Genomic DNA, 22879 nt, shown 5'->3' with positions numbered 1-22879 from the left:
TCTGACTGGGAAGAGATGGGAGCACCTGATGGTAATCAGAGCCACACAACATCACATCCCCCAAGCAGATACGAGCAAACAAGTGGAAATGAGAGACAAAGTCAAACAAAAGTTCACAGTCCCCTTGTCTACTGTTTACCTATACTTATCTAATACAGGAAAAGGGTGTGTCTACATGTTTACATGTATGTGTGTGTATGATGCACCTGGATGTACATCTATACTTTAAAAGGTGTGTGTAACTGAAAGAAGGAGAGAGAAAGAGAGAATCTCTAGGTGGAACCAGCAAAGCTGCCATCACTCTCTCTCTGCTTCATCCATGCTGTTTTTCTCCCCCCTCCCCTAGATTTAAGTGTACATTTCCTGCTAGGCGTGCAAGAATTTTTCCGCTTATTGCTTCCTTAACGTGGCCACGGGCTCCCTGCATCAATCTACCTGTCCTGTGAACTGGGCTCATACATGGGGGATGGCTGGGGCTGGGTTTGTGTGTGTGTGTGTGTGTGTGTGTGTGTGTGTGTGTGTGTGTGTGTGTGTGTGTGTGTGTGTGTGTGTGTGTGTGTGTGTGTGTGATGCTGCCTGCCTCAGCTCAATGCAGGTTAAGCACTGTCACACGCCCCTTCAAGGTAAAGCAGTGCTTTGTAGGAAAAGTGCTGACATCTTCTGATGCAAACACACACTTGTGTGTGTCAGCTGGGCTGTGGATGGCTGATTTGTAGTTGTTCGATGCTCTACTCAGATCCTAAGCCGTAGCCTACGCCGTTGTGAGCATTTAAACATGTGCACAGGTGTGCCTGCATCACACTGCAATAGTAGTTGCAAAAAATAAAGCACCAAACTCTGTAGATGGTTGTGTTTGTATTTAAATGTAGTTTGTCTGGCTTTTTCACTTTTGATTTGATTTGATTACAGAGAAATAGTCATTGTACAATCTGGAGGAGGATATTTTCAGATGAATGACCAACATTCTACAGTATCCCAAGGTAGAACATTCTGTCAAATTTTTCTTTTGTATATATATTCAGAGTTTTGTATATATATATTCAAATGTTAATTTCCTGAACGGCATGCCATAAGACCATAAGGATTGAAAAAGCGGACTGGAGGGTCTTCTAAGTTCGTCTTCTCTGATGAGTCCAATTTCACAGTAGGTGCCAGACTCTGTGGCTTGTAGGCCTCTCCAGGTCTCCGTCTAACCATCAGACGACCATGTGTTGGGCAAAGCTGAAAATTGGACTCAGAGAAGATGAACTTAAAAGATGACCCTCCAGTCCGCTTTTTCAATCCTTATGGTCTTTTACAAACCTCAGCCAGGCAAAGTACAACGTTGTCCCGGAAGAAAAACTTGCTTCCTTTTGCTCTGACAATGTTCCCCAACTCTGAGAAGTGTTTTTACCAGCAGGGCAATGCTCCATGCCACACAGCCAGGCCAGTAAAGGTGTGGATGGAGTACCACCAGATCAGGGACCTGTCATGGCCAGCCCAATTTCGAGACCTGAATCCCATAAAAAACCTCTGAAATGTGATCAAGAGGAAGATGGATGGTCACAAGCCATGAAAAGAAGCCGAGCTGCTTGAATTCTTGCGCCAGGAGTAGCATAAAGTCACCCAACGGCAATGTGAAAGACTGGTGGAGAGCATGCCAAGACACATGAAAGTTGTGATTTTAAATCAAGGTTATTCCACCAAATATTGATTTCTGAACTCTTCCTAAGTTAAAGCATTAATATTGTGTAGTTTAAAAATGAATATGAGCTTGTTTTCTTTGCATTATTCGAGATCTGAAGACACTGCATCTTTTTTGCTATTTTGACCAATTGTCATTTTTCTGCAAATAAATGATCTAAATGACAATATTTTTATTTGAAATTTGGTAGGAATGTTGCCAGTAGGTTATAGAATAAAACAAAAATGTACATTTTAGTTTAACACATACCAATAAATAGAAAAACCAGAGAAACTGATAATTTTGAAGTGGTCTCTTAATTTTTTCCGCGGCTGTATATTCAGACTTTTGTATATATATTCAGACTTTTGTATATATATATTCAGACTTTTGTATATATATTCAGACTTTTGTATATATATTCAGAGTTTTGTATATATATTCAGACTTTTTTATATATACAGTATATTCAAATGTTAATTTCCTGAACGGCATGCCATAATATATATATAAACATATATATATATATATATATATATATATATATATACAGTATAGTTGACATTGACAATAGACATATAGTCTATTGACAGACAACATCCTTGAGAAATCCGTCCACAACTCACGTTTATTTTATCCATTCACGCTGCACATTTATTTTATCACAAATATGTCTGTTTAATCAAAGAACTTCCAAAAAATGTAATTATGCTGTCGGCATTCTTCTTTTACTTTACCAAGGACTTTAACTGAAAACAGAGAGAGTGCGAGAGCTAGTGTAAAACTTTAGATCCTTGTGAGGGGTTATAACGTGGACGGTGTAGGCAATAATTTCACAGAGGCAGACGAGTTCGGTACTGAGAGGCTGAGCCCATCCAGTGCCATCCAAAACAAACACCAACTCATCGACGAAGCAGTATGGGAAGTGTAGTCACTTACAGTGAACAACATTTAAAACAGGTCTCTTTTCAGTTCACTTGATGTTAATGCAGAAACTCGAGAATTGGTGTAGTTGCTCGAATACTCGTATAGGCTACTTAAGTATTCTGTGCAATCCCTACAACACACCCAAGGGTCGAGGGAGTGAACCAATCAAAGTTGCCGCGATGTGCCGTTCCATTTCTGGGGATGCGAGCGTCAGGCTAGGGCATGGGGCACACGGCACACAGCTATGCTTTACCTACGGCGTAGATTCTACACAGAAGCATAAATCGGCCAAGCAGTGCTTGTTTCAAGGCTCTCCAGCTCTATTAGTGGGCCTAATTTGCAGTACAGACTCTAGGGCAGAATATAGCTCCAGCTCTACACAGCAGGGGGCACAGTCTGCTCTCTCTCACACAGACACACATACGTCGCGCGCACACAGTGTCGTTTTTCTCATTCACTTTGTAGATTTCTTGAATCATCTCAAAGATTTCCAAAACAGAACAAAAGTGCATCTCTCAAAACAACTCGTACCAACAGCATCACACAATGGATTACTATTATACCTGCGAAAGTCTGTAACTAGCTCAAAATGGTAAATGTCTGACTGTGAAAATACATCGATCCCAAGGCTGAGATGTGCGGGCAATGACTTAAAGAATACTGGCTAAAATATTTTACGCCTATCATTGCTGTGGCAACTGTAGTGAAACTTCACAAACACTTAAGCAAGCGCGGTTCTAGACTTTGATTTGACTGTCAACTTCTTTTAAATCTTATTCGTTTCAGAGTGCCAGTTTAGCCTGAAAAGGCCCAGTGTGACCTCGATCAAGTCTGTGTTGTAGTGGACAGTATTTTTATACCCTATTTAGTCAGCTTCGATTTTCAAAAGCCAAGTATAGACAAATATTTTTAAACATGTTAAATGTTAAACCCTGTGGTCCTAAAGTGAATGTGTTGTATGTCTATGCACATTATGTGAATAATAATGCTGGCTTATATAACCAGATTTATATCAGCTTTGGAGAAACTCAATAAATGCCTTAAATGGTTATCAATTAAATTGCTCTATAGGAATTTAGTTTTCAAAGGAGGCCTAATATAAACTAACTTACTTCTCAAGCACATGTTTAGCAGAGTTTTCAAACATTATTTTGAGAAGTGGGCTTCCTGAGACTTTCTTCCACTAGTGTAGGAACATCCCTTCAATGGAAGTTGCTGAAGACTTGGCTGCATTCTTTTCTGCTGTCTGACAAGAAGAAGAAGAATGGAGACCGCACCTGTCCCTAACTCCTGTGATAACACAAAAAGGGACCCCTTGCACACTCTCTCCTTCTCCTTCTCTCTCTTGCTGCCTCTCCCTAGCCTAACAATAAGAGTCGACGGAGTCATCCATCACTGCTTCTATTCACTGCTACACAAGCCACTATCAATGCAGTACCCCCCGCCCCCCAACTCATTCACCCCTCCCTCCACTTGAATCTTTGGTTTCCACTCTGAGTATGGCCACCTACCTTTGTTCTTTATATATTCTCTGACTACCACCAAACTCTCTATACCTTGTGACTCCAGGTGGCCTAGTGTGGTACATTCTCCCTATGCTCTCCGTAGGCATTCACTGAGGCCCCCTGAAAGCTCCCAGTGTCTTCTGTGACCAGCTCTAGACACACAAAAAAGACATTGAATGAACATCAGGCTTAAGAGAGTTCAGTAGAGTTCAGCACCATCAGGGATGGGCTGTTATGGTAATTTGGGAGGTTTAACAGGGTGGGGAGCTGACTGCCATTTCTTGGCTCGTTACAGCACCAGGGACAGCTGCAGTGAGATGTGCTGCCTTGTATTCAAATGTGCAAAAGATGACAAAGGACTCATGCAGTTTTCTTATATATGGGAGCTCTTTGTGAAATGCATTATATTGTACAATTCATTATAGAGTATAAATAATATTTTCACAGCACATGATTATGTCATGGCAGTATCCCAAAAATAAAAGACATGAAATTTAAGTTCACAGCCTGAGGTCTGATGTATACTGAACATACAAAAGATACAAGATGGCTAGTTATACACATTCCTGGCCCGCTTAATGAATAATGTACACTGCCAGTCAATCCTCACATAAATGAATACAATGAGAGTAGCTTATTCAGTGGTATTGTGATTCTATGGTCAGAAAATACAAGACACTGAACCTGCTGACTGTTGTCAACCTTTGTACATTTAATTTGCATTAAAGGGGGTTTCTGCTACAGACTCACAAATATTATGGTTGCATGCTGTTTCCTGTGGACAGGGTTTTTTCATTACTACTAATTTCATGAGTGTCTGTACCAGTCATTGTCTGATACCACGTCATATCAAAAGAACAGTGTATGAGCTAATGTTCAGATCCCTGGAGAATGTTCGATCTAAACTGTAGTCAGCAGCTCAGCTGTTAGTGACGGCAGATTGATGGAAATTGAGGCATTCTGGGTGAGTCAGAGGCTACGGATTTAAAATAGCTAGCCCCCTGAAAGGGCTGCCGTCATGCAGTCTGATACAGAGTTCCAGCTGTCCACGCAGGAGGACTGAGAGGTGCGAGTGTCTGACCTAGGTATTGTGTATGCTGAGCTGATAAGCCCCATTATGGACCTCGAAGCGACCCTGCTTACGGTTACCCTTCAGCACTGGATCAGCTGCCAAAGCGTGCCTTGAAGATCAACCATCACTGCCATTACCATCCACACAGATGGTTTTAGTGATAGACCCCATATAAACAATGCTGATGCGCACTGATTGAGCCTAGTCTCTAATTATGTCTATAACGCTTTGCCATTTTGTTGAGCTAAAAAAAACATCACTGATCATTTCATTCTTTCTTTCTCTCTCTCTCATTCTCTCTCTCTCTCTCTTCCCCCCCCCCCCCCCTCTCGATGATCATGAGCCGAGGGGAGCATATGTGCTTCCCACTAAAGCCCTTTATCATAGCTTGGCTGAATCAGATACCAAATCTAGCCCATGGCTCTGGCTCCTTCAGTATTCCTCCTATCTCCATCTCCTATCTCACTTCCTCTCCCTACAGTATAATGTATCAAAGCACCGAAAAAAGTTCGATAATCAAGAAGGAAACAAACCTTTGGTGAAAAAGTCTTGCAAGGACACTGATGAAAAACCTACTAAAAATACATTTAGAAAGTATTTTCCAGCAGTTTGATTTTTGGCTTTGGAACAGCCTAAATGTCCTTCAACTGCTTATAATATCTATATACACCTACCAGATCCACCAAAGTCAAGCACTTTGTCTATGCATGGTTTTGCAGAAACTCAAGATAGCATTTTTGTTTCACCAAACGTCAGTGACAGAAAGTAATAAGCAGTGCAAAAACTGTGAAAATTGACCTCATTATTATGACAAATCGACTTACAAAATGTTTGAGATGAGCCAGAGAGGAAACTGGGCTGTAAATAGAGGCTTAAGGAGTAAAAAGGGAGGAAGAGTGGCAGAGGGGAGGAAGGATAGAGGGCAATGCGAGAGATGTGCTGTTAAGAATATCCATAAAAAGGCTGGACGACCCACACCAGGGGGGCTGTAATCAGTGAGGCAATTACTACTGGACCTGTAAGGCCAACTCGTAGGAAGCCTTAAGGTGTTTGTGTATGGATGTGTATGTATGTGTGTGTGTGATTGTTTGTGTATGGGCATGTGTCTGTGTTTACAGTATATATATATATATATATATATACTATATGTGTGTGTGTGTGTGTGTGTGTGTATTTCCCGCTGTACTTACTGGTCAACCGTCACGTCCCTGGTGAGAAGGACAAAGTGTGTATATCAATATAAAGCCTTTTTTACTGCAGCATTGTCGCCTCCCACACTTGTGTCCTATCGATCTGTTACATATAAGGCCATTGATCGGTGTGCAGGGCTTAGCTGTAGCTATTTCATGCTTGGTCATTCAGAGCAGTCAGGCCACTATGAGTGTGAAAACTAGCTAATTATCATTAATCAATTTCAGGCACATTCAGTCTCTTTCTCTTTCTCTCTCTCACACACACACACACACACACAAAAAAAACATCAGAGACAATCTGCTCTGAGCCATGAACTCACATACACATACTAAACAACGTGTCCTGTCACCAACAAGCCACGCGACATTTAACATCGACTCTACGCAAACGCTGCAACTATGGGATAGGATTCAGCCTCACACACACAGAGTGGTTGCACAACACACCCCACCAGTTCATGGTGTTAGCGGAGCTGACAGGGGGCTGGCAACGCTGTATTGATCCAAACACCCACCGGTCCTGTACAAGTAGAACTCAAGCCAGCCGCAAAGGAAAAACAGCTCAAGGCAGAGAGCTGAGTGGGAGAGATCCATCTTCATCTGGACCGGCAGGCAGAAGACAACACATAGTAACCTGGCTGCTCCTTCATAACCCAATGAGAACCCACCGGAACGGAGCCCAATTGACGATTTCATTTGATTTACAGGGAAGTAATTATGTCCATCTCGCGGTCGAAACTTCACACTTGTGTTTTCATATAAGACAGACTGTGTGTTGACAGGAAGAGATGAAAAGTGCCACGGGCAGAACAAACAATGCAGCCTGTACAATGCTTTGCACCTGCACAAGGACTCACACACACACACACACGCGTCCACATATACAAACACTCTGGCAAACACATACACACAAACATACACAGAAACTGTTTAGAAATGCCTGCAGCTACTCTGGAGTGGGTTGAGATGCATCCCGTGGTAATTGAAAGTGACTGGAGAAGGCCATTGAGGAGAATGAATAGATGTGGTGGGAACGAAGTCCAGTCAATGAGATTAGTATCACATTATTAAATTGATCAGGAAAAGAGTGAGATGGTGTTATGGCTGTGCCTTCAGTTGCTAGGGGTAGACCATTAACCTGAAGAGCCCCGAAGGGAGTAGATTTATGTCGATCGCTCTCTGAGAAAGAGAGAGGGAAAACTGTTTTATAAATGGCTGTCATGTGATAAAATAATCAATGGCCGTTATCCCCTGGGTAAGCAAGTCGATACGCCAATGTAATGCAATCTGCAGAGGACAATCACACTAACTTATATACAGTGAATACACTGACCCAGCCTTGTGACAGAGGTAAATGGTGACAGACAACAAATATTGCACTGTTTTATAAGGATACCTATTTTAAGTTAGTCCTGCCGAAATTCATTTCTGCAAGAACAAATATCCCACTTCAGTATGTCTATGCAGTGCTGTTAAGTAGCCTGCATATCTGATTGCATTTGTGCCTCCAGAACCTTTTTTATTTCACCAACCACTTTGGCTGCAGGAATAAAGTGTTTCACTCTGACAGTGACAGATAAACCAGATTTGGTTTTACAACGAAACTCCATCCATAGTAATCAATCAATGCATCTTAACACACTGCATCCCATCTTAGGAGTGCATCTCTGAAGCTATGCAATCAAAACACACTCACAAATACCAGAGGTCTTGTGCTCTATAGTCCTTTTTATAGATGTAAAAAAAATCATTAAGGGACACTTCAAAGGCCTCTTATTCCGGAGAAGCATCATGTGAGGCTTTTAAAGCCTAAATGTCCCTGACAAATGGCCCTCGTTCGCAGCCAAGGAAAATGGCAACTGATAAAACAGAATTAGACGGTTCCGCAATGTTCTGCGGTGTGCCAATTTATGTGCCACTGCAGACTCAGCTGAAAGTCACGCTCTGAAACGCAGGAGGAAAAGGGGAACGGAGCGAGGGAGGAGAATATGAAACCAGAGCACTGGACTCCATTTAGAGTCTGCATGAGAAAGGCCAGGCAGTGAGCACATAAGGAGAACACACAAACACAAGTAGCTTTGCAAATGGATGTGGAAATAAATAAAGTAGGGGAGCATGCCTGCTGAAATAAACACACACACAGAAAACACAAAAGTGCAAAAACACACAGAACATACACATCCACCTACAATTACAGGCCCACATATGAAGATATATGTCCTCCATCACCCCATCCCTACCACGCTCACACAAACACTCATGCTCAGGGAGTATGGTGACGCTGACACTTCAGGTTTCCACAGGCCTAGAGCAGTAATTACTCAGTCAGAGCTCACCAAGCTCACCCAGCTGACCTACCACGGGTCTCTGCTCTCTCACCCAGCTGACCTACCCCGGGTCTCTGCTCTCTCACCCAGCTGACCTACCCCGGGTCTCTGCTCTATCTCTCCCAGCTGACCTACCCCGGGTCTCTGCTCTCTCTCTCTCTCCAGGCCATCAGGCTCATTCACAGAGGCCAGCAGGGTTCCTCCACCTCTGCCCCCTATCCCACTGCTCTTCCCCGACAGCATCGACTTCCATCATGCTTCATCCTCACACCCCATGCCTATCTGCTCCCTTACCTAATAACCCTCCAGCAAGACTCTACCTGGCTGAATTCTCCAGCTGCTCTTCCAGGCTCAACATCATTAACAGCCAGACTGTCACATCCTCTCCCCCTACTGACTGACAGTTGGGAAAGTAACCTGGGCAACAGAGGTGTGCGTCAGGCTGTCACAGGGCAGCAGGGTTGGACTGGACCAATGAGTGATTCAGGTGGGGAGGGACCAAGGTGGGGTCTAGGGAGGATTAGTCAAAGTTTTCTGCAGCTGTCAGAGAAAGTGGTACACTGCCTTGGTGCTTAGGGACGTGGTGCCATCACACAAACAACAACCTCACTGGAGTGAACTGCATTTCTGTGATCTGTCTGACCAAATGGAGAGATGCAGGGAGAGAGTGAGAGGGAGAGAGAGAGAGAGCGAGAGAGAGAGAGAAAAAGAAAGAGAGAGAGAGAGCATATAGGTGATAATGGTAAAGCAACTGTCATAAAGCCACCCACTCTTTTCCTTCACTGGTCCAGCCCACCTCGTGATCCTTGCCGCGATATAAAATGAACCTGTGTGAGACACATGTGGCGCTGGAGGACCTTCTTAATGCAGCCGTGGGTGGCAGATTGCATTGTGTGTGTGTGTGTGTGTGTGTGTGTGTGTGTGTGTGTGTGTGTGTGTGTGTGTGTCTGCGCCTACCCACCCTGAATACTAAATGCCGGACATTAACCTGTCACATATAACCGCCCCCAGACACACCAGAAGGGGCCACCGCGATGCAACATTTCGGTTTCCATTGGCGCTCCAGCTGGGGCGGCAATGATGATAACCTTGGCTTGTTTGAGTTGAGGGTTAACATAATCTGACTTTCAAATCAAGCACAGGTTTCAGGTGCAAACTGAGATTAAATAAAGTGGGGAGGGGGAGATGAGGAAAGGGGGGGGGTTTAGGTGCATGTGTGGAGGAGGGAAGGCAGGGGGGGATTGTCATTATAAATGCGGAGTGTGACAGATGCGAGTAAGTGGATAATATTCATGCATTCATCTGCGACACACCTGCAGGGGTAATCTGATTAAATGATAGATTAAGCTAATCTCTCTGTCAAACATGGAGAGGACAATGCAAGGATGAAACACAAAAAGTGAATGTTCACCTTAACCCACTCATCTATAAAAAAAATGATAAGAATAAACCACAAAACACAAACAAAAACAAGAAGATCAACAAACAGAGTTAGCGAAGGCTATGGGCAGATACACGCACATCCATCTGTGTGGGTTTTTCCAGGACCTGGAAAGGGTGCTCCTCCATTAATCATACAGTGCTTTAACATCAGTATCATCCCAGAGAGTGAAGTATGTTTGTTGTGTGGGAGGGTCCAGCTAGAATGCATCGCTGGAGACCATCTGTGGCAGACACCACGCAGAGGAAGAGGAGGCAGCAGCAGCCCACCTCCTTCAGCTGACTTTGGAAGTGTGAAAAAGAGATTACAAGGAGGAGTGGGGAGGAGGGTGTTTGAGGAAAACTTTCACTCTTCTTTTCCCGTTCTTTGTTGTCTTTTATCCCCTCTTCCTCTTCAAGGCTATTCCGCAGAGGTGAGTGTGAGAGGTGAGGCAGGGTTTGAAGTGAGGCCATCTTCATAAGCCAGGCATCTCCTCCTCAATCTCCTCTGGCACGACTCCAACTTGCTCCAGGAGACAAGATAAAGTCACAGCCATAAGAGCCTGTCTCTCCTGTTCCTTTCCCATATTAACTGAATAATAATGCCTTCACTGTAGACAACGCTCTTTTTAAAAACCTGATGTTCTGCTGCTTCAAGGCAAACTCAGACTCCTCATTGTGTAATAAACCCCTCAGCTCCACCTCGTTTGAGACTCGGCCGAGGTGTTTCTCTGAGGCGTGACCAGCCTAGTCTCAGGGGAGAGCCAGCCCTCCTGTCGAACACGTCAGATCTCATCAAACAGACCTGACTCACCCGATCAGCGGCTCTGCCAGGGACTGGGGCCTCTTTCATTATGAGTGTTTATGGAGAGCTGAGGGGAAAGACGGAGCCACTGTAGACTGCTATACGTTGGCTAAGGTAAAAGTTTGGTACGGCCGTGACATTTGAAGCTTGGCCAAAGTGGACTGGGAGAATACTACACTGTCTGCAAAAAATCTTTTCTCAGTAGGGGTCCAGCGACCTCTGACAATGCCAAAAGCCAGCTATCAGCGGAGCATGAACGGATCAAGAGCTTCTCTTTCACACTGCTGTTATGTGCTCTTGGAACTGAATATGAGATATGTGATGGAGGTCCAAAGGAGTTAGCCTCTATGAGGCAGAGGTGTTCATGAGACATGGCTTGAATCTGTATTTCCCTTTGTCTATGTGTATGTGTGTGTGTGTGTGTGTGTGTGTGTGTGTGTGTGTGTGTGTGTGTGTGTGTTTGTGTGTGTGTGTGTGTGTGTGTGTGTGTGTGTGTGTGTGTTTGTGTGTATGTGTGTGTGTGTATGTGTGTACAATTTCATGACATATAAGTTGTCTATGTGCATGCGAATGTCTGAAACATAACTGACAACCTGACAAGCTTTGAATAAAAAAGAAATTAAACTATTCTGTTTTCCCCCTAACATATGAAAACACACACACACACACACACACACACACACACACACACACACACACACACACACACTCACTCTCATCACCTATTTGTGATTCGTTCGCTTGGCAGAGGGAGAGCGATTCAGGCACAGTCTGTTTGTGACATCAGACAGTAAATCATTCTGTAATTACGTGTCTTATTGGGCGGGTTGGACTGGAACATTTATTAGTGGCTGTTTATGTAATCTAACATCCATCAAACCCTCCCAACTCATAAAGCCTCGCCTTAATCACAGAAGCCATGTGCAAAGAAACTATTTTAGCCATGTAACACATCTGTGAATATGCCCTAAATAAAACACTGCAGTTTAAGTCTTTTGCTATGTTTTTGTAGTGTGTGCCAGGTTGATCCCTGTTCCAATTCTGTCCCGGTTCTGACTCCTCTAAGCTCCTCGGGGAAATGATGGCAGTTTAATGTTTGCTATGGAACATGCTGATGCTTTTAAGGTAAATGTTTACTGTCAACAAGACAAGATGCCTGATAATGTGGTGATGAGCAAATAACGTTAGATCATACAATAAAAGTTGACTCCGGAGTTAACAGGGCCAGTGACTGATCCAAGAGAAACCAGCACATATAAATGTCAGGAATCTCAGCCTGTGGCCACTTTTAAAAATATAAAGATACAGAACCCCATCTGAATACAGACAGCCTCTCCTGTCAAGCCAGGTGTATCTTCCTGCCTCTGTTCTCAAGGTCAGAGAAAAAGTGCAGACGCCACCTCCACTCTTAATTCTCCAAGCACACCTACTAATCCGACAGACCTCCCGCTACCTTCCTCTCCGCCCCTCAGGATGACTCACGCTCTAACTCAGTGGGGGTAGGGGGACAGCAGTCCTGAATAACAGGGATTAAAGCGCAAAACAGTCTCTCACTCGTTCGTGTTTTGGCTGAGCCTGCAGAGAGAAGCCAGATTAGGCCCAGGAGTTAGTGCACTTGGGTGGGCATGAGGAAGACTAGCGTGATTTTTCTTAAATGGGGGAAGACAGGGAAAAATGAAAGAAAGGGAGAAGGATAAACAATAGAAAAGGGAGGGGAGAAGAGGAGAGGTAGAGAAAGCAGGTGGAGATATGAAATTAAAAGATTAAAAAGCAAGAAAGAAAGAAAGAAAGGAAGAAGGATGGAAGAGATAAATAGACAAAAGAAACAAGTAGAAACAATCAAAACATTAGAAACAAGACAGAGGAAGAGTAAAACACAGAGAGAAAGGAAAAAAGGTAGAGGGCTCATCTGAGGGCTCCGCAAAGATGTAACCATGGCGACAGACTGACCAAAGTCACACCAGTCAAGCGCTTTGGCACAGGATTATACGGTATAGCGCGGGGGTCTTCAGACGGGTGGTGTCAGAGTTTGGGAGCTGCTTCATTGTGTGAAGTGCTGAGCCAGGCGCTAAGCTAAAGAGAGGGGAGCCCAGAGATCAAAGGGACTCATTACCGTTCATTGTGCTGTGTGAACCAAAATTAATGCACCGAGTCAAAGCAAAAATATAATGAACATGGAGTGTCGCCCTCCTAACTATTTACTTTCATGACCTCCCATGGTGGAAAATTGTTCTATTAAGTGAGATCCTTCACAGGCTCGGTAAGTGTTCTAAGCCACCGTGGTGTCAAATCAGCTCTGATTTAAAAGGGAAATGGGATGCCAGCCTGCCCCTCAGATGACATTGCCCCTTTAAGAGGGAGAGAGCAGAAGACAGTGCTGAGCACTGGGGAAAGGGCGAGAGTGAGAATGGGGGGTGGATGGAGGGGGGGTGGTGGTTCAGGAGGAATAATGACCTGCCAATCACGGCTACCTCCGGAGACCTGGCCGGGGCTTAGCGTTTGATTGGCAGGTCTGACATTTGCTCGCTCAACCTCAGAGAGGTGTCTGTGGTCCTGGTAGGAGGCAGCTCTGACCTGTGCCCAGGAGAGCTCCCCAAACTCATCTATAAGCCCCCTGTCCCCCCCTGTACCCCCCTGTACCCTCAGCACCTAGCCTGAGCAGCTGAGCTCTACTCATCGCCCTAATGATTCACACAGCATCACTGCATGCACACACATACACAGGGGCACACACACAGACTCAGCAACAGACTTATACAGGCATACACAAACAGACCCATAGATGGAATCAGATACACACTGACACACAATGCTATCCCGTGTTATCGCGGGTCTCAAACACAGCTATTTAAACACTATACTATTCACACGTTTATGCTAATGCAAAAATGTAAAGCGCACACACACATACAAATACACACAAACATTCATCAGCACTCACAGAGAAGAGAGAAAACTCGCCTTTTCAAAAACACTGAAAGAACTGAAACACAAAAACACTTCCTTAAAAGAGCCTTTGAAAACTACTCTGGGCCCCCTCCATTACTGTGGCTGCCTCCACACACTCTCCCTTCCCTCCTCCTTCCCTCTGCTCTCCACTGATCTCTGAGCAAGGCAAGGACACAGCAGACTTCTTCCTGCACACCCCAAAGGTCTTCAATTCCACACACCGGTTACCTCACAGATTAGAGCAGGGCCGTCCAACGCGACTCCGCCGTTATGAAAATCAAAGGCGGGCAAACACTCCCCGATGAACAAAAACACATAATGCATGTTAATAACAGCCATTAAACCGGGATAAATCAAATGAACTTCATGCTGTCTCGCAGGCTAATGCGGCAGAACCACTTCTACAAAGATGGCTGACCCTCAGGTTACCTCTCCCGCACTGATATGCAAATGTACTGAGCGGAAACCTAATAGCTGCGCTAATCTGTGTGTGTGTGCGGGAATGTGTGTGTGTGCATGTGTGTGTGTGTGTGCTTGCATGCATTCATGTATGTGTGTGTGTGTGTGTCTTTGTGTGTGAGGGCAAGAGCGTTTCTGTGTGGCTCTGTTTTCTGTTTAATTTGGCCAGCTGTGGGTAGACACACTGTGTAAATGTGACATACACTCTCACAGACGTGCAGTTTGCATGGGTCAGTGAGGTAGGGCAGCTCTGTGTATAAGCAGGATGTGAAAAGCATATCCATGGAAATAACTGTAAATATAACTCAAGCTCTTTGTGTGTAAGAGTGTGTGTGAGTGTGTGTGTGTGTGTGTGTGTGTGTGTGTGTGTGTGTGTGTGTTTGCTGTCCAATCATTAACAGGCTGCTCTGCTCTGACCGCTGTTAAATGAAGCATGCAGCAATAGCGTGAGAGGAAAAGACAAAAGGGCACTTCTAAAAGAGGCGTGATGGAGATGGGTTAGGTGTGTGTGTGTGTGTGTGTGTGCGTGTGTGTGTGTGTGTGTGTGTGTGTGTGTGTGTGCGTGCATGCCTCCATGCTGAGAGGAAGGTCAGAGGTCAAGTGTCAACTGGGATCATGCTTGATTGCGTCCCGGTGTGCATTAATTAACATAACCTGGGCTGTCGAGAGAAGAGACTCAGCCACAGGCCCGGGAGAAAAAGGTCAGTCTCCTAGCTGATTCGTCCTTTAACCGAACATATGGCATATGCATAGGCATCTGAATACACACACACACACACACACACACACACACACACACATAGCCATGGCACATGTGCATGTGTCACGTATGCACATTCGAGTGAGCCACACAGTATGGTAAACAAAGACCACATATGCACACTCGAGTGAAACCCACAGAATGGTAAACAAAGACCACATATGCTGAAGAGCCCAATCTGACCTGATATTACTAGAAAATGCAGGGAGCAGGAGGGACTTTCTAGAGCAAAGGGAACGATGCCAAATGCTGGATCAAACCAGCCTTCTGTTCCCCCGAAAGCAGGCCATCAGCTGTGATGTGATAGTGTAGTGCCGAAGATGAGCACGGCACACTGAGACATGTCCCACTCCCAGTGCACCTCCGCACCCAGCTACCTCCCCTGCTCTGTCTCAGAGGATATCCTCTCCTCTCCTCTCCCCAGTGAGATAGAACAAGTGCTCCTCTTTGACCTGGCCCCGTCATCTCTCCTCCTCCTCCTCCTCGGTGTGGCCAGTGAGTGTCAGGCCAGTGCCAGGAGGAGGACTGGGTGTGCAGTGAGAGGGAGTCCATTAGTGTTAGCCAAGCCCAGTGAGACACGACCAATCAGAGACGAATCTGACAGGGCTGAGTGGAATGATTCCAGAGTAAGGGAAACCTACAGGGACATGCACACACACACACACCCATACATACACATACACACACGTACACACATGCAAACATATACACACGCACACACACACATATATACAGACGCACACGCACCGACATACACACAAAGGCATGCATGCAAAGCATGCACACACACACACACACACACAGGCGTCCTCCACGTTTGGTACACTGGGGACATTGGGGACATTTTAGCTGCTTTCTGCAATCACCAGTTTTGTCCCCACCACTTTTGACAACTGAAAATGAAATCTCACTACAATGAATAGAAAGCTTCTCAAACAAAGTGCTTAATCACCAGTTGATAGATGAACATCAAATTCATCCACGAAAATGGATGTTGTGTCAAACATTAGTGTTAAAAAGTAACTATTCTTTGATGAACCCCCAGTGGGATGCTATGTTTATGTGCCCTGCTAATCTCTGACTAGCTATCTAGTAGTCCATCATGTCTTGCATACAGTATGCTTCACTACCAAAATAACAGTGGACTTAACTGTGTGATACATGGACCACATGTCTGTGGACCAGGACTTAATGTTTGGGCATCATCCGTACACAAAATGTACAGGTGACTTAATGGGCTGCTCGCTATGTGATTTCATTTTAACATGCACTGTCCCTCGCTGGACTTGAACCTGCTCCTTCGGACACCAGAGGTCAATCAATCAATCAATCAATCAATCACATGTCTTATAGTTTCAGGGTATAAGGTTCTCTTACTGCTGAGTTCTGTGTCCACTGACCACTAATCGACAGATACATCCTACTTGTTTTTGGGATTTTTTAACATTTAAGTTCTAAAGCCCTACACAGTCCATGTTACTTATGAAATGTGATGCCTTTGTATTCGGGTTCACGCTCATCATAATAGCTGTGGCAAACAATGCAATAGCCCAGTGAAGAAGAATTGTATAAAATCCCATCTAGGTCCCCAGCACTTATAGGAACCCGCCACATACATACGTCCATGCACACACACACACACACACACACACACACACACACACACACACACACACACACACACACACACACACACACACACACACACACACACACACACACACACACACACACACACACACACACACACACACACACACACACACATATTCTAACCATGCACCACATACAGGGGTACACACACACACAGTGCCAACCCCCAGCTGTCTCCACTCCACTCCAAACACTCACTTTCAGCTGAGCAACTCCATTAAGATCCCCCAGTGATCCATCACACAGCAGCTCATACGTGTGTGAGGGAACATTCGTCAGTTTCCTTTCATGGACATGCTGTCATGTTCCTTGGTTCTGTCTCGGTGTGGGCATCCCTGTGTGTAAGAGACACATACGATGTCTGCAGTTGGGATAATTGTAAAAAAAAAAAAAAAAAAAAAAAAAATGTTTTATATTTCTTTGTATTTTTCTAAAAAGATTTAGTAGAAATATCACCTTTCCTTCTACACATGTACCTTCAGTCCGAAGCTGAAGCAGGCAACTCCCTGTAGCCCAGGTCCATCGGACCCTAAAAAGACAGTTCAGCTCTCCCAGAGCCCAATGATTTATCATCTCTGTCCTGGGAATATCAGTCTTGCCGGGCACACACACATACACACACACACACACACACACACACACACACACACACACACGCACTTTCATATACCTCCAGGAGGATGATATATCCCCCTAGGGTGCAAGCTGTGGTCTTGAACACACAGCAACACTGATGGGGGCTGTTGATAGCGGCAACCCCGGGGTGCCGGGAGAACACAGGCTCGCTCCCTGACCCACCGCTGAAAGTGTCACCGGCCAATAACAGAGTCTTTAAACCTGGGCTAACCTCTATTACCGGCTCTCTGCTGACTGGCCGCTTTTTACACGCCGGGGTGTGCAGCTCAGCTCAGCACTGGCCCCCGACTGAGACGCTCCACTGCGCCTTTCCCTCACAAGAACCAGGGGAACCTTGGAGGAACACAGGCTGGGAGAGCATGGGAGAGGGCTCGACAGCACTGAAAGTTCCTGCACAGACCGGAGACCGGCCACGTTTGAGGCCGTAATAAAAACGAGGCCGGATTCCAAGAAAAAAAGTGGGGGGGTCTCAGGAGGGCACAGGCAAGGAAACAAATCTCCTGAAGTGGAGTGGAATGTGTTGCCTGCTCTGGGTCACTCACTCAGAGCACTGCAGGGGTGATGGAGAGGGAGCCATTTTAAGAGTGGCCCTGCCAGGCCAATGTGTTGCGCCGATATGTCTTTTTTGTATGTGTGAACTATCACCATTCATCTGCACTGCTCTCATGAGGTAGTCTGGCTAGTTACTCTGATGGACGAGGCTTACTTTGTGCTACCCTAAGAGACCCGTTCCCTGGCCACAGCAGGCTATGCTAGGAGGGTGATTTGAGATAGGCTTCTATACCACCCGCCAAAAAAACAAATGCTTTTTTCCCTTAACAACATTCACTCAGTCACTGCTCTCTGGTGGTATTGATTTTTTTTTTTACTCCTGAACATTTGTATTCTGGGGAGGAACCGAACGGCTTTATTTGTTTATTCCTGGGTTTCTGTTTTTTTTTCCAGGCTGAAGAAGTAAAAGCTGTTTGTACCAATTCCAGGTCTAAATGTCTGTCTCTATCGATCCATCCACCTCCAGGGCCATTACTTGACTAATGCTTTGAGCAGATTAAAAGTGCTTAATGTGTTCCTATCTCCCAGCTACCTATCAGATGGCGCCCTAAAGGTATGGGTGTGTGAGTGTGATGTGCTCGGGTATGTGTGAGCTATTGTGACAGAGAGAATGAGATGTGTGTGTGTGTGTGTGTGTGTGTGTGTGTGTGTGTGTTGGGTGGTGGGGGGGGGGGGTTGTAGAACAGATAGAGAGAGAGGGAGAAAGGCATACAGCTTGCGTTGTTTTGGCATTGATTTATTTGGATTGTAGATTTCTGTAGATGTGTCATTATGTGTGTGCCAGTGTCTGTGGCCCCTATGTGAGAGTGAATGAATAAGCCGTGTGAGTGGACGTGTTTGTGGTGGGCTATTCGTGTGGGCTATTGTGAGCTCCCCCACTAGCTCTCTCAGTGTTAGTGAGGCGGCAATGATAGATGTGTGTATCAAGAGCTGCAGGGCTATGGCGCTGCATCAACAGTGTGTTTATGTCTCTGTGTGTTCTTATGATCATGTGTGTGTGTGTGTGTGTGTGTGTGTGTGTGTGTGTGTGTGTGTGTCTTTGGAATGGGGGTGTATTTCAGGGCAAAATAGCATGTGTGCAGTGGGGCATGAGATATACTTGCATGTTCAATTGTGTGTGTGTGTGTGTGTGTGTGTGTGAGTGTGTGTGTGTGTGTGTGTGTGAGTGTGTGTGTGTGTGTGTGTGTGTGTGTGTGTGAGAGAGTGTGTGTGTGTGTATGTGTGTGTGTGTGTTTGTTTATATGTGCATGCATCCATGCCTGCTTGTGTAGGCTACGTTAGATGCCGAGCAGTTGGGACTGTCCTGTCTGAATGCCTGGGGGTCTAGGAGCCCATTTCCTGGGCTACTCTGTGATAAGTTTCCCTGTCAGATTCACCCAACACCACAATATTTTTGATAAGGTCTGCTGCTAGTTTTCCCCACCTCTGGCGCTGAGATCAATTTGAGATTGATTCGGAGAGCCCCGCCGCAGTCAGTTGTGAGATCAATTTGAGATGGATTGTTCACACCGGGGGCCAAACAGTGTACAGAGCAGCTTGCTCCCTTCCCTCTCCTTCTCCTTCCCTCCCTCTCGCTCTCTATCTCTCTTTCTTTCTCTCCCTTACTTATTCAACCTGGCTCTCCTTCCCTCTCTCCGTCACTCTATACATCTTTCTTTCTTTCTTTTCCATCTCCCTCTTTCCATCTCTCTCTCTGTCTGTCTGTCTGTCTGTCTGTCTGTCTGTCTGTCTGTCTGTCTGTCTCTCTCTCTCCATTTCCCTCCCGCTCTCTCCCTCTCTTTCTTTCTCTCTCTTTCTCTCTCTTTTTCTCTCTCTCTCTCTCTCTCTCTCTCTCTCTGGGAATGTTGGAACTGGTGGATAGGGATGACTCCATTACCCCCAATACAGTGATAAGCTAAAGGCATGGACAGAGACAGATAAGGGATCAGCTTGGTTGTATAAAGCGAGGGGGGGGGGAGAGAAAAAGGGATTACGCTCGGATGCATTCGCCCTCTCCTTTCACTGTCACCACTGACCCGAAAGAGACAAGACCTTTTCACGTCGGCGTCGGTCAGTTCACCTTGTCGCCCCTCCCCAGGCCAGGTATCCCCGTGGAATTATGGGAAAAGTATAGTAGCAAGCAGGACCTTAAAAAAAGTATGTGTGCTCATGCTCTTGTTCTGTATGGCTGTGAAAGGCAACAACAGGGGTTTGGAACTCCCAGTTGTGGATTTTAGAGGAGTAACGAGCGGAATACAGTCTCAAGTCAACAGTTTCAATTTCTCCCGTCTCGTGTGAGGGTGTTGTTTTTCTTGTGCTCCCTCTCTCTCTCTCTATCCCTCTCTGTCTTTCTTTCTCGCTGGCACTGGGTGTGGAATGTGCGATGCAGAGGTAATCCCAGCCTAAAGGGCAGTCCAGGCGAGCGGCCTGCTCATGGAAACTCTGAGCGGTCAGCAGTAAAAACCAGCGCACTGACGAGTCCCATAAACATCCAGGGCCAAGCAAGCTCTGGTCCAGCTCTGTAAAAAGGCCACAGAAGGGCCATGCTGGGGGTAGGGTGACTCATCAGTGGGGGGGGGGGGCTGCTTCTAGGCGTAAATACCAGCTGGGTTGCCTCAAGCTTGCCCAGTGCCCAATCATGCCCCCCGACTCTGCATGTGTGCCTGGGGCAAGGACCCATAGTGCCTGCTCTCGGCGGGGGGGGGGGGGTTCCCTAATACCAGGATCCACCTTCTCTGGGGCTCTCTCTCCACCTAAGCGTTTCGCCAGTGGGCTCTACACACCCCATTCATCATCACCCTGAAACGCAAGGCCAGGGCCAGGGCCTGGGTGGGTCACGCTGGAATGGTAATGGGAGCCCAGTGCAAAGTAACATTCATTAAAGCAAAGGGTTTTTCTCTTGGGCTTCTTCTGGGAGGGTCAAAGAGGGAGAGCAGCCACCCTCTGTCAGTCTTCATGGAGTCACACACCAGTTTGAGTGCGGTCTCAGCACTCCTCTAAACCTCTCTCCTCTGATTTCTGCCCCCCCCCCCCCCCTCTGTTTCTCCTCCAGCATGCGACAGATGGAGCCTGGCCTATTATTACAGGCTCTCAGCTTGTCCGGCCAGGGCTGCCTGTTGTCTCCTCCTGCTGTAGTGAAAACAGATGACAGCATGGCAGCGGAATGGTCCAGAAGGACAGAAATACCCGTGAGCCTCTGACAGGACAAATGACCAGTGTGTGCGTGTGTGTGTGTGCGTGTGTGTGCCAGAGAATATGACAGAGAGAGAAATATAGGGGGAGAGAGGGAGAGTGAGAGGATAAATTATTTCACTGTAAAGCGTTGCGCTGTCAGATTCTGAGAGGCCAGAGTGATGGGACGTGGCCAAATGCAGCTCAGACAGAAACGGGGACAGATGCCAAGCGTGGCTGCAGCAGAGGTGAGAACATTTCTCACAACTGGTGTAATTGGTAGCACTTATACACATCATTCATCAAAACAAACAAAAAGTGTGAATGTGAGCATTATAAACCTTGTCACAAACATGCGCAGACATATCAAATAGTCGCATACAGTGCACACACACACACTCACATTCAGAACCATGCCCACATACATACACTCTCAGACGAGAGATAAGAGATGGTTCAAGATTGTGTCTACCAATTAAGAATTTCCACTATTAAAAGATAATTTGGGATTTTTTTTCACCATGGGCCCTATTTTTAAATACTAAGGCCAATTAATGATCAAAATCAGTGTAGTATTAGAACACTATAACAGGCAACCGCAAAATGGCTATAAAATGTAATCCCATCGGGCTTTTCAACAGAAAATGAAACTTGTAATAGAATTACGAAAATGTCAGTGGCCAAAACAAGTGGTTTACTTTGACGAAGGCGCTTGGCACATTGGATTACGCTGTATAGCCGTTTTGCGGTTGCCGGTAAGGGAACAGAGTGGAGAGCATATGGGTCATGTTCATGGGTACAGAGCACCCAGAATCCACACAGCCCATGCCAGGCCTGACTGTGTGTGTCTGCTGTCCTCTTCTCTCTCTCTCTCTTTTTCTCTTTCTCTCTCTCTCTCTCTCTCCAGCCAGTCTGGAGGTTCGCTGCAGGCCCGATTTCGGGTCCGATTTGCAACCCTCTGTGGAATTCCACACTTGATTGACCCAAATCCCCAAACATCCCCACAGACAAGGTCGGATATTTATAAAGGACAAATGTTCCTGCTGAGCCCACAAAGGAACAGTGCTCACATAAAGCACAGGCCTGGAATATCCAAACATGAAAGAGGACTAAAAGAATTTTTAAAAATGGATAACATACTTTCAGTGCAATATTCTTCGGATTAGCCGTGACACGCGAAAGGCACACTGGGAATTCCCAGATCTGCTGAATATTTCAGTTCACTACAAACGGAGACATTTCAGCAACATTTCACTCAGCGTACACATCCAGAGCCTCTCTGAGCCGACGTTCTCGCCGTGCCTGTAGTGGGTCTCGGGGGAGCCGCGCAGACAGGCTGCGACATCGGCAGCACCTGAGTCTCTGGGATTCTTTTCTTCCAGAACCGGGCTCCCGCGTGCCACCCCGCCTCTCATCACACAGCTGGAGCTCCTTCTCTTTCTAGTCTCACTCATCCTTGGGGTCTTTGATACTCAATTTCACTGTATGTCACATTCTGTGTCTTTGGCCTTTTCTTAACCTCTCTCCCCTCTCTCTCCATCTCTCGCTTTTTCTCTTTTTCTCCCCCCTTTTCGCTCTCATTTGGTCACTTTCATTTCCTTTGTTCTGTCACCCCTCTCCACTGAGCAGGGGGACACACTTGAGCCCGCTGTCTGTGCTGGAGGCTGATGGATGGGGGCGTCACACTGGGGGAGAGAGGGAGCTGGCTGGCCTGCCCCGTGGGTCTGAACTCCCAGCTCAGCCCCGCCCTGCGACCCCTGACCCCAGAGAGAGTGTCGACAGGCTGAAGGATGAGGCGTGGAGACAGCG

General features: G+C 46.0%; 1 protein-coding gene across 1 annotated transcript in view; it reads right to left on the bottom strand.

Annotated features, from left to right (window-relative positions):
* The window catches only part of LOC308369167 (RNA-binding Raly-like protein), a gene marked incomplete at its 5' end in the record, with an annotated part of 48619 nt that extends 26095 nt beyond the window's left edge, over positions 1-22524 (bottom strand). Inside the window, 2 exons of the mRNA XM_080843511.1 lie at positions 17589-17701; positions 22360-22524. Of these exons, the coding sequence (XP_080699637.1) occupies positions 17589-17701; positions 22360-22524 (278 nt within the window). The remainder of the gene's footprint in view (positions 1-17588; positions 17702-22359) is intronic.
* Between the last annotated feature and the right edge of the window lie 355 nt (positions 22525-22879).

The sequence above is a fragment of the Sprattus sprattus genome, assembly GCF_963457725.1.
Source record: "Sprattus sprattus genome assembly, chromosome: 8".
Taxonomy (NCBI): Eukaryota; Metazoa; Chordata; class Actinopteri; order Clupeiformes; family Clupeidae; genus Sprattus; species Sprattus sprattus.
This window is presented reverse-complemented; position numbering and strand designations above follow the sequence as displayed.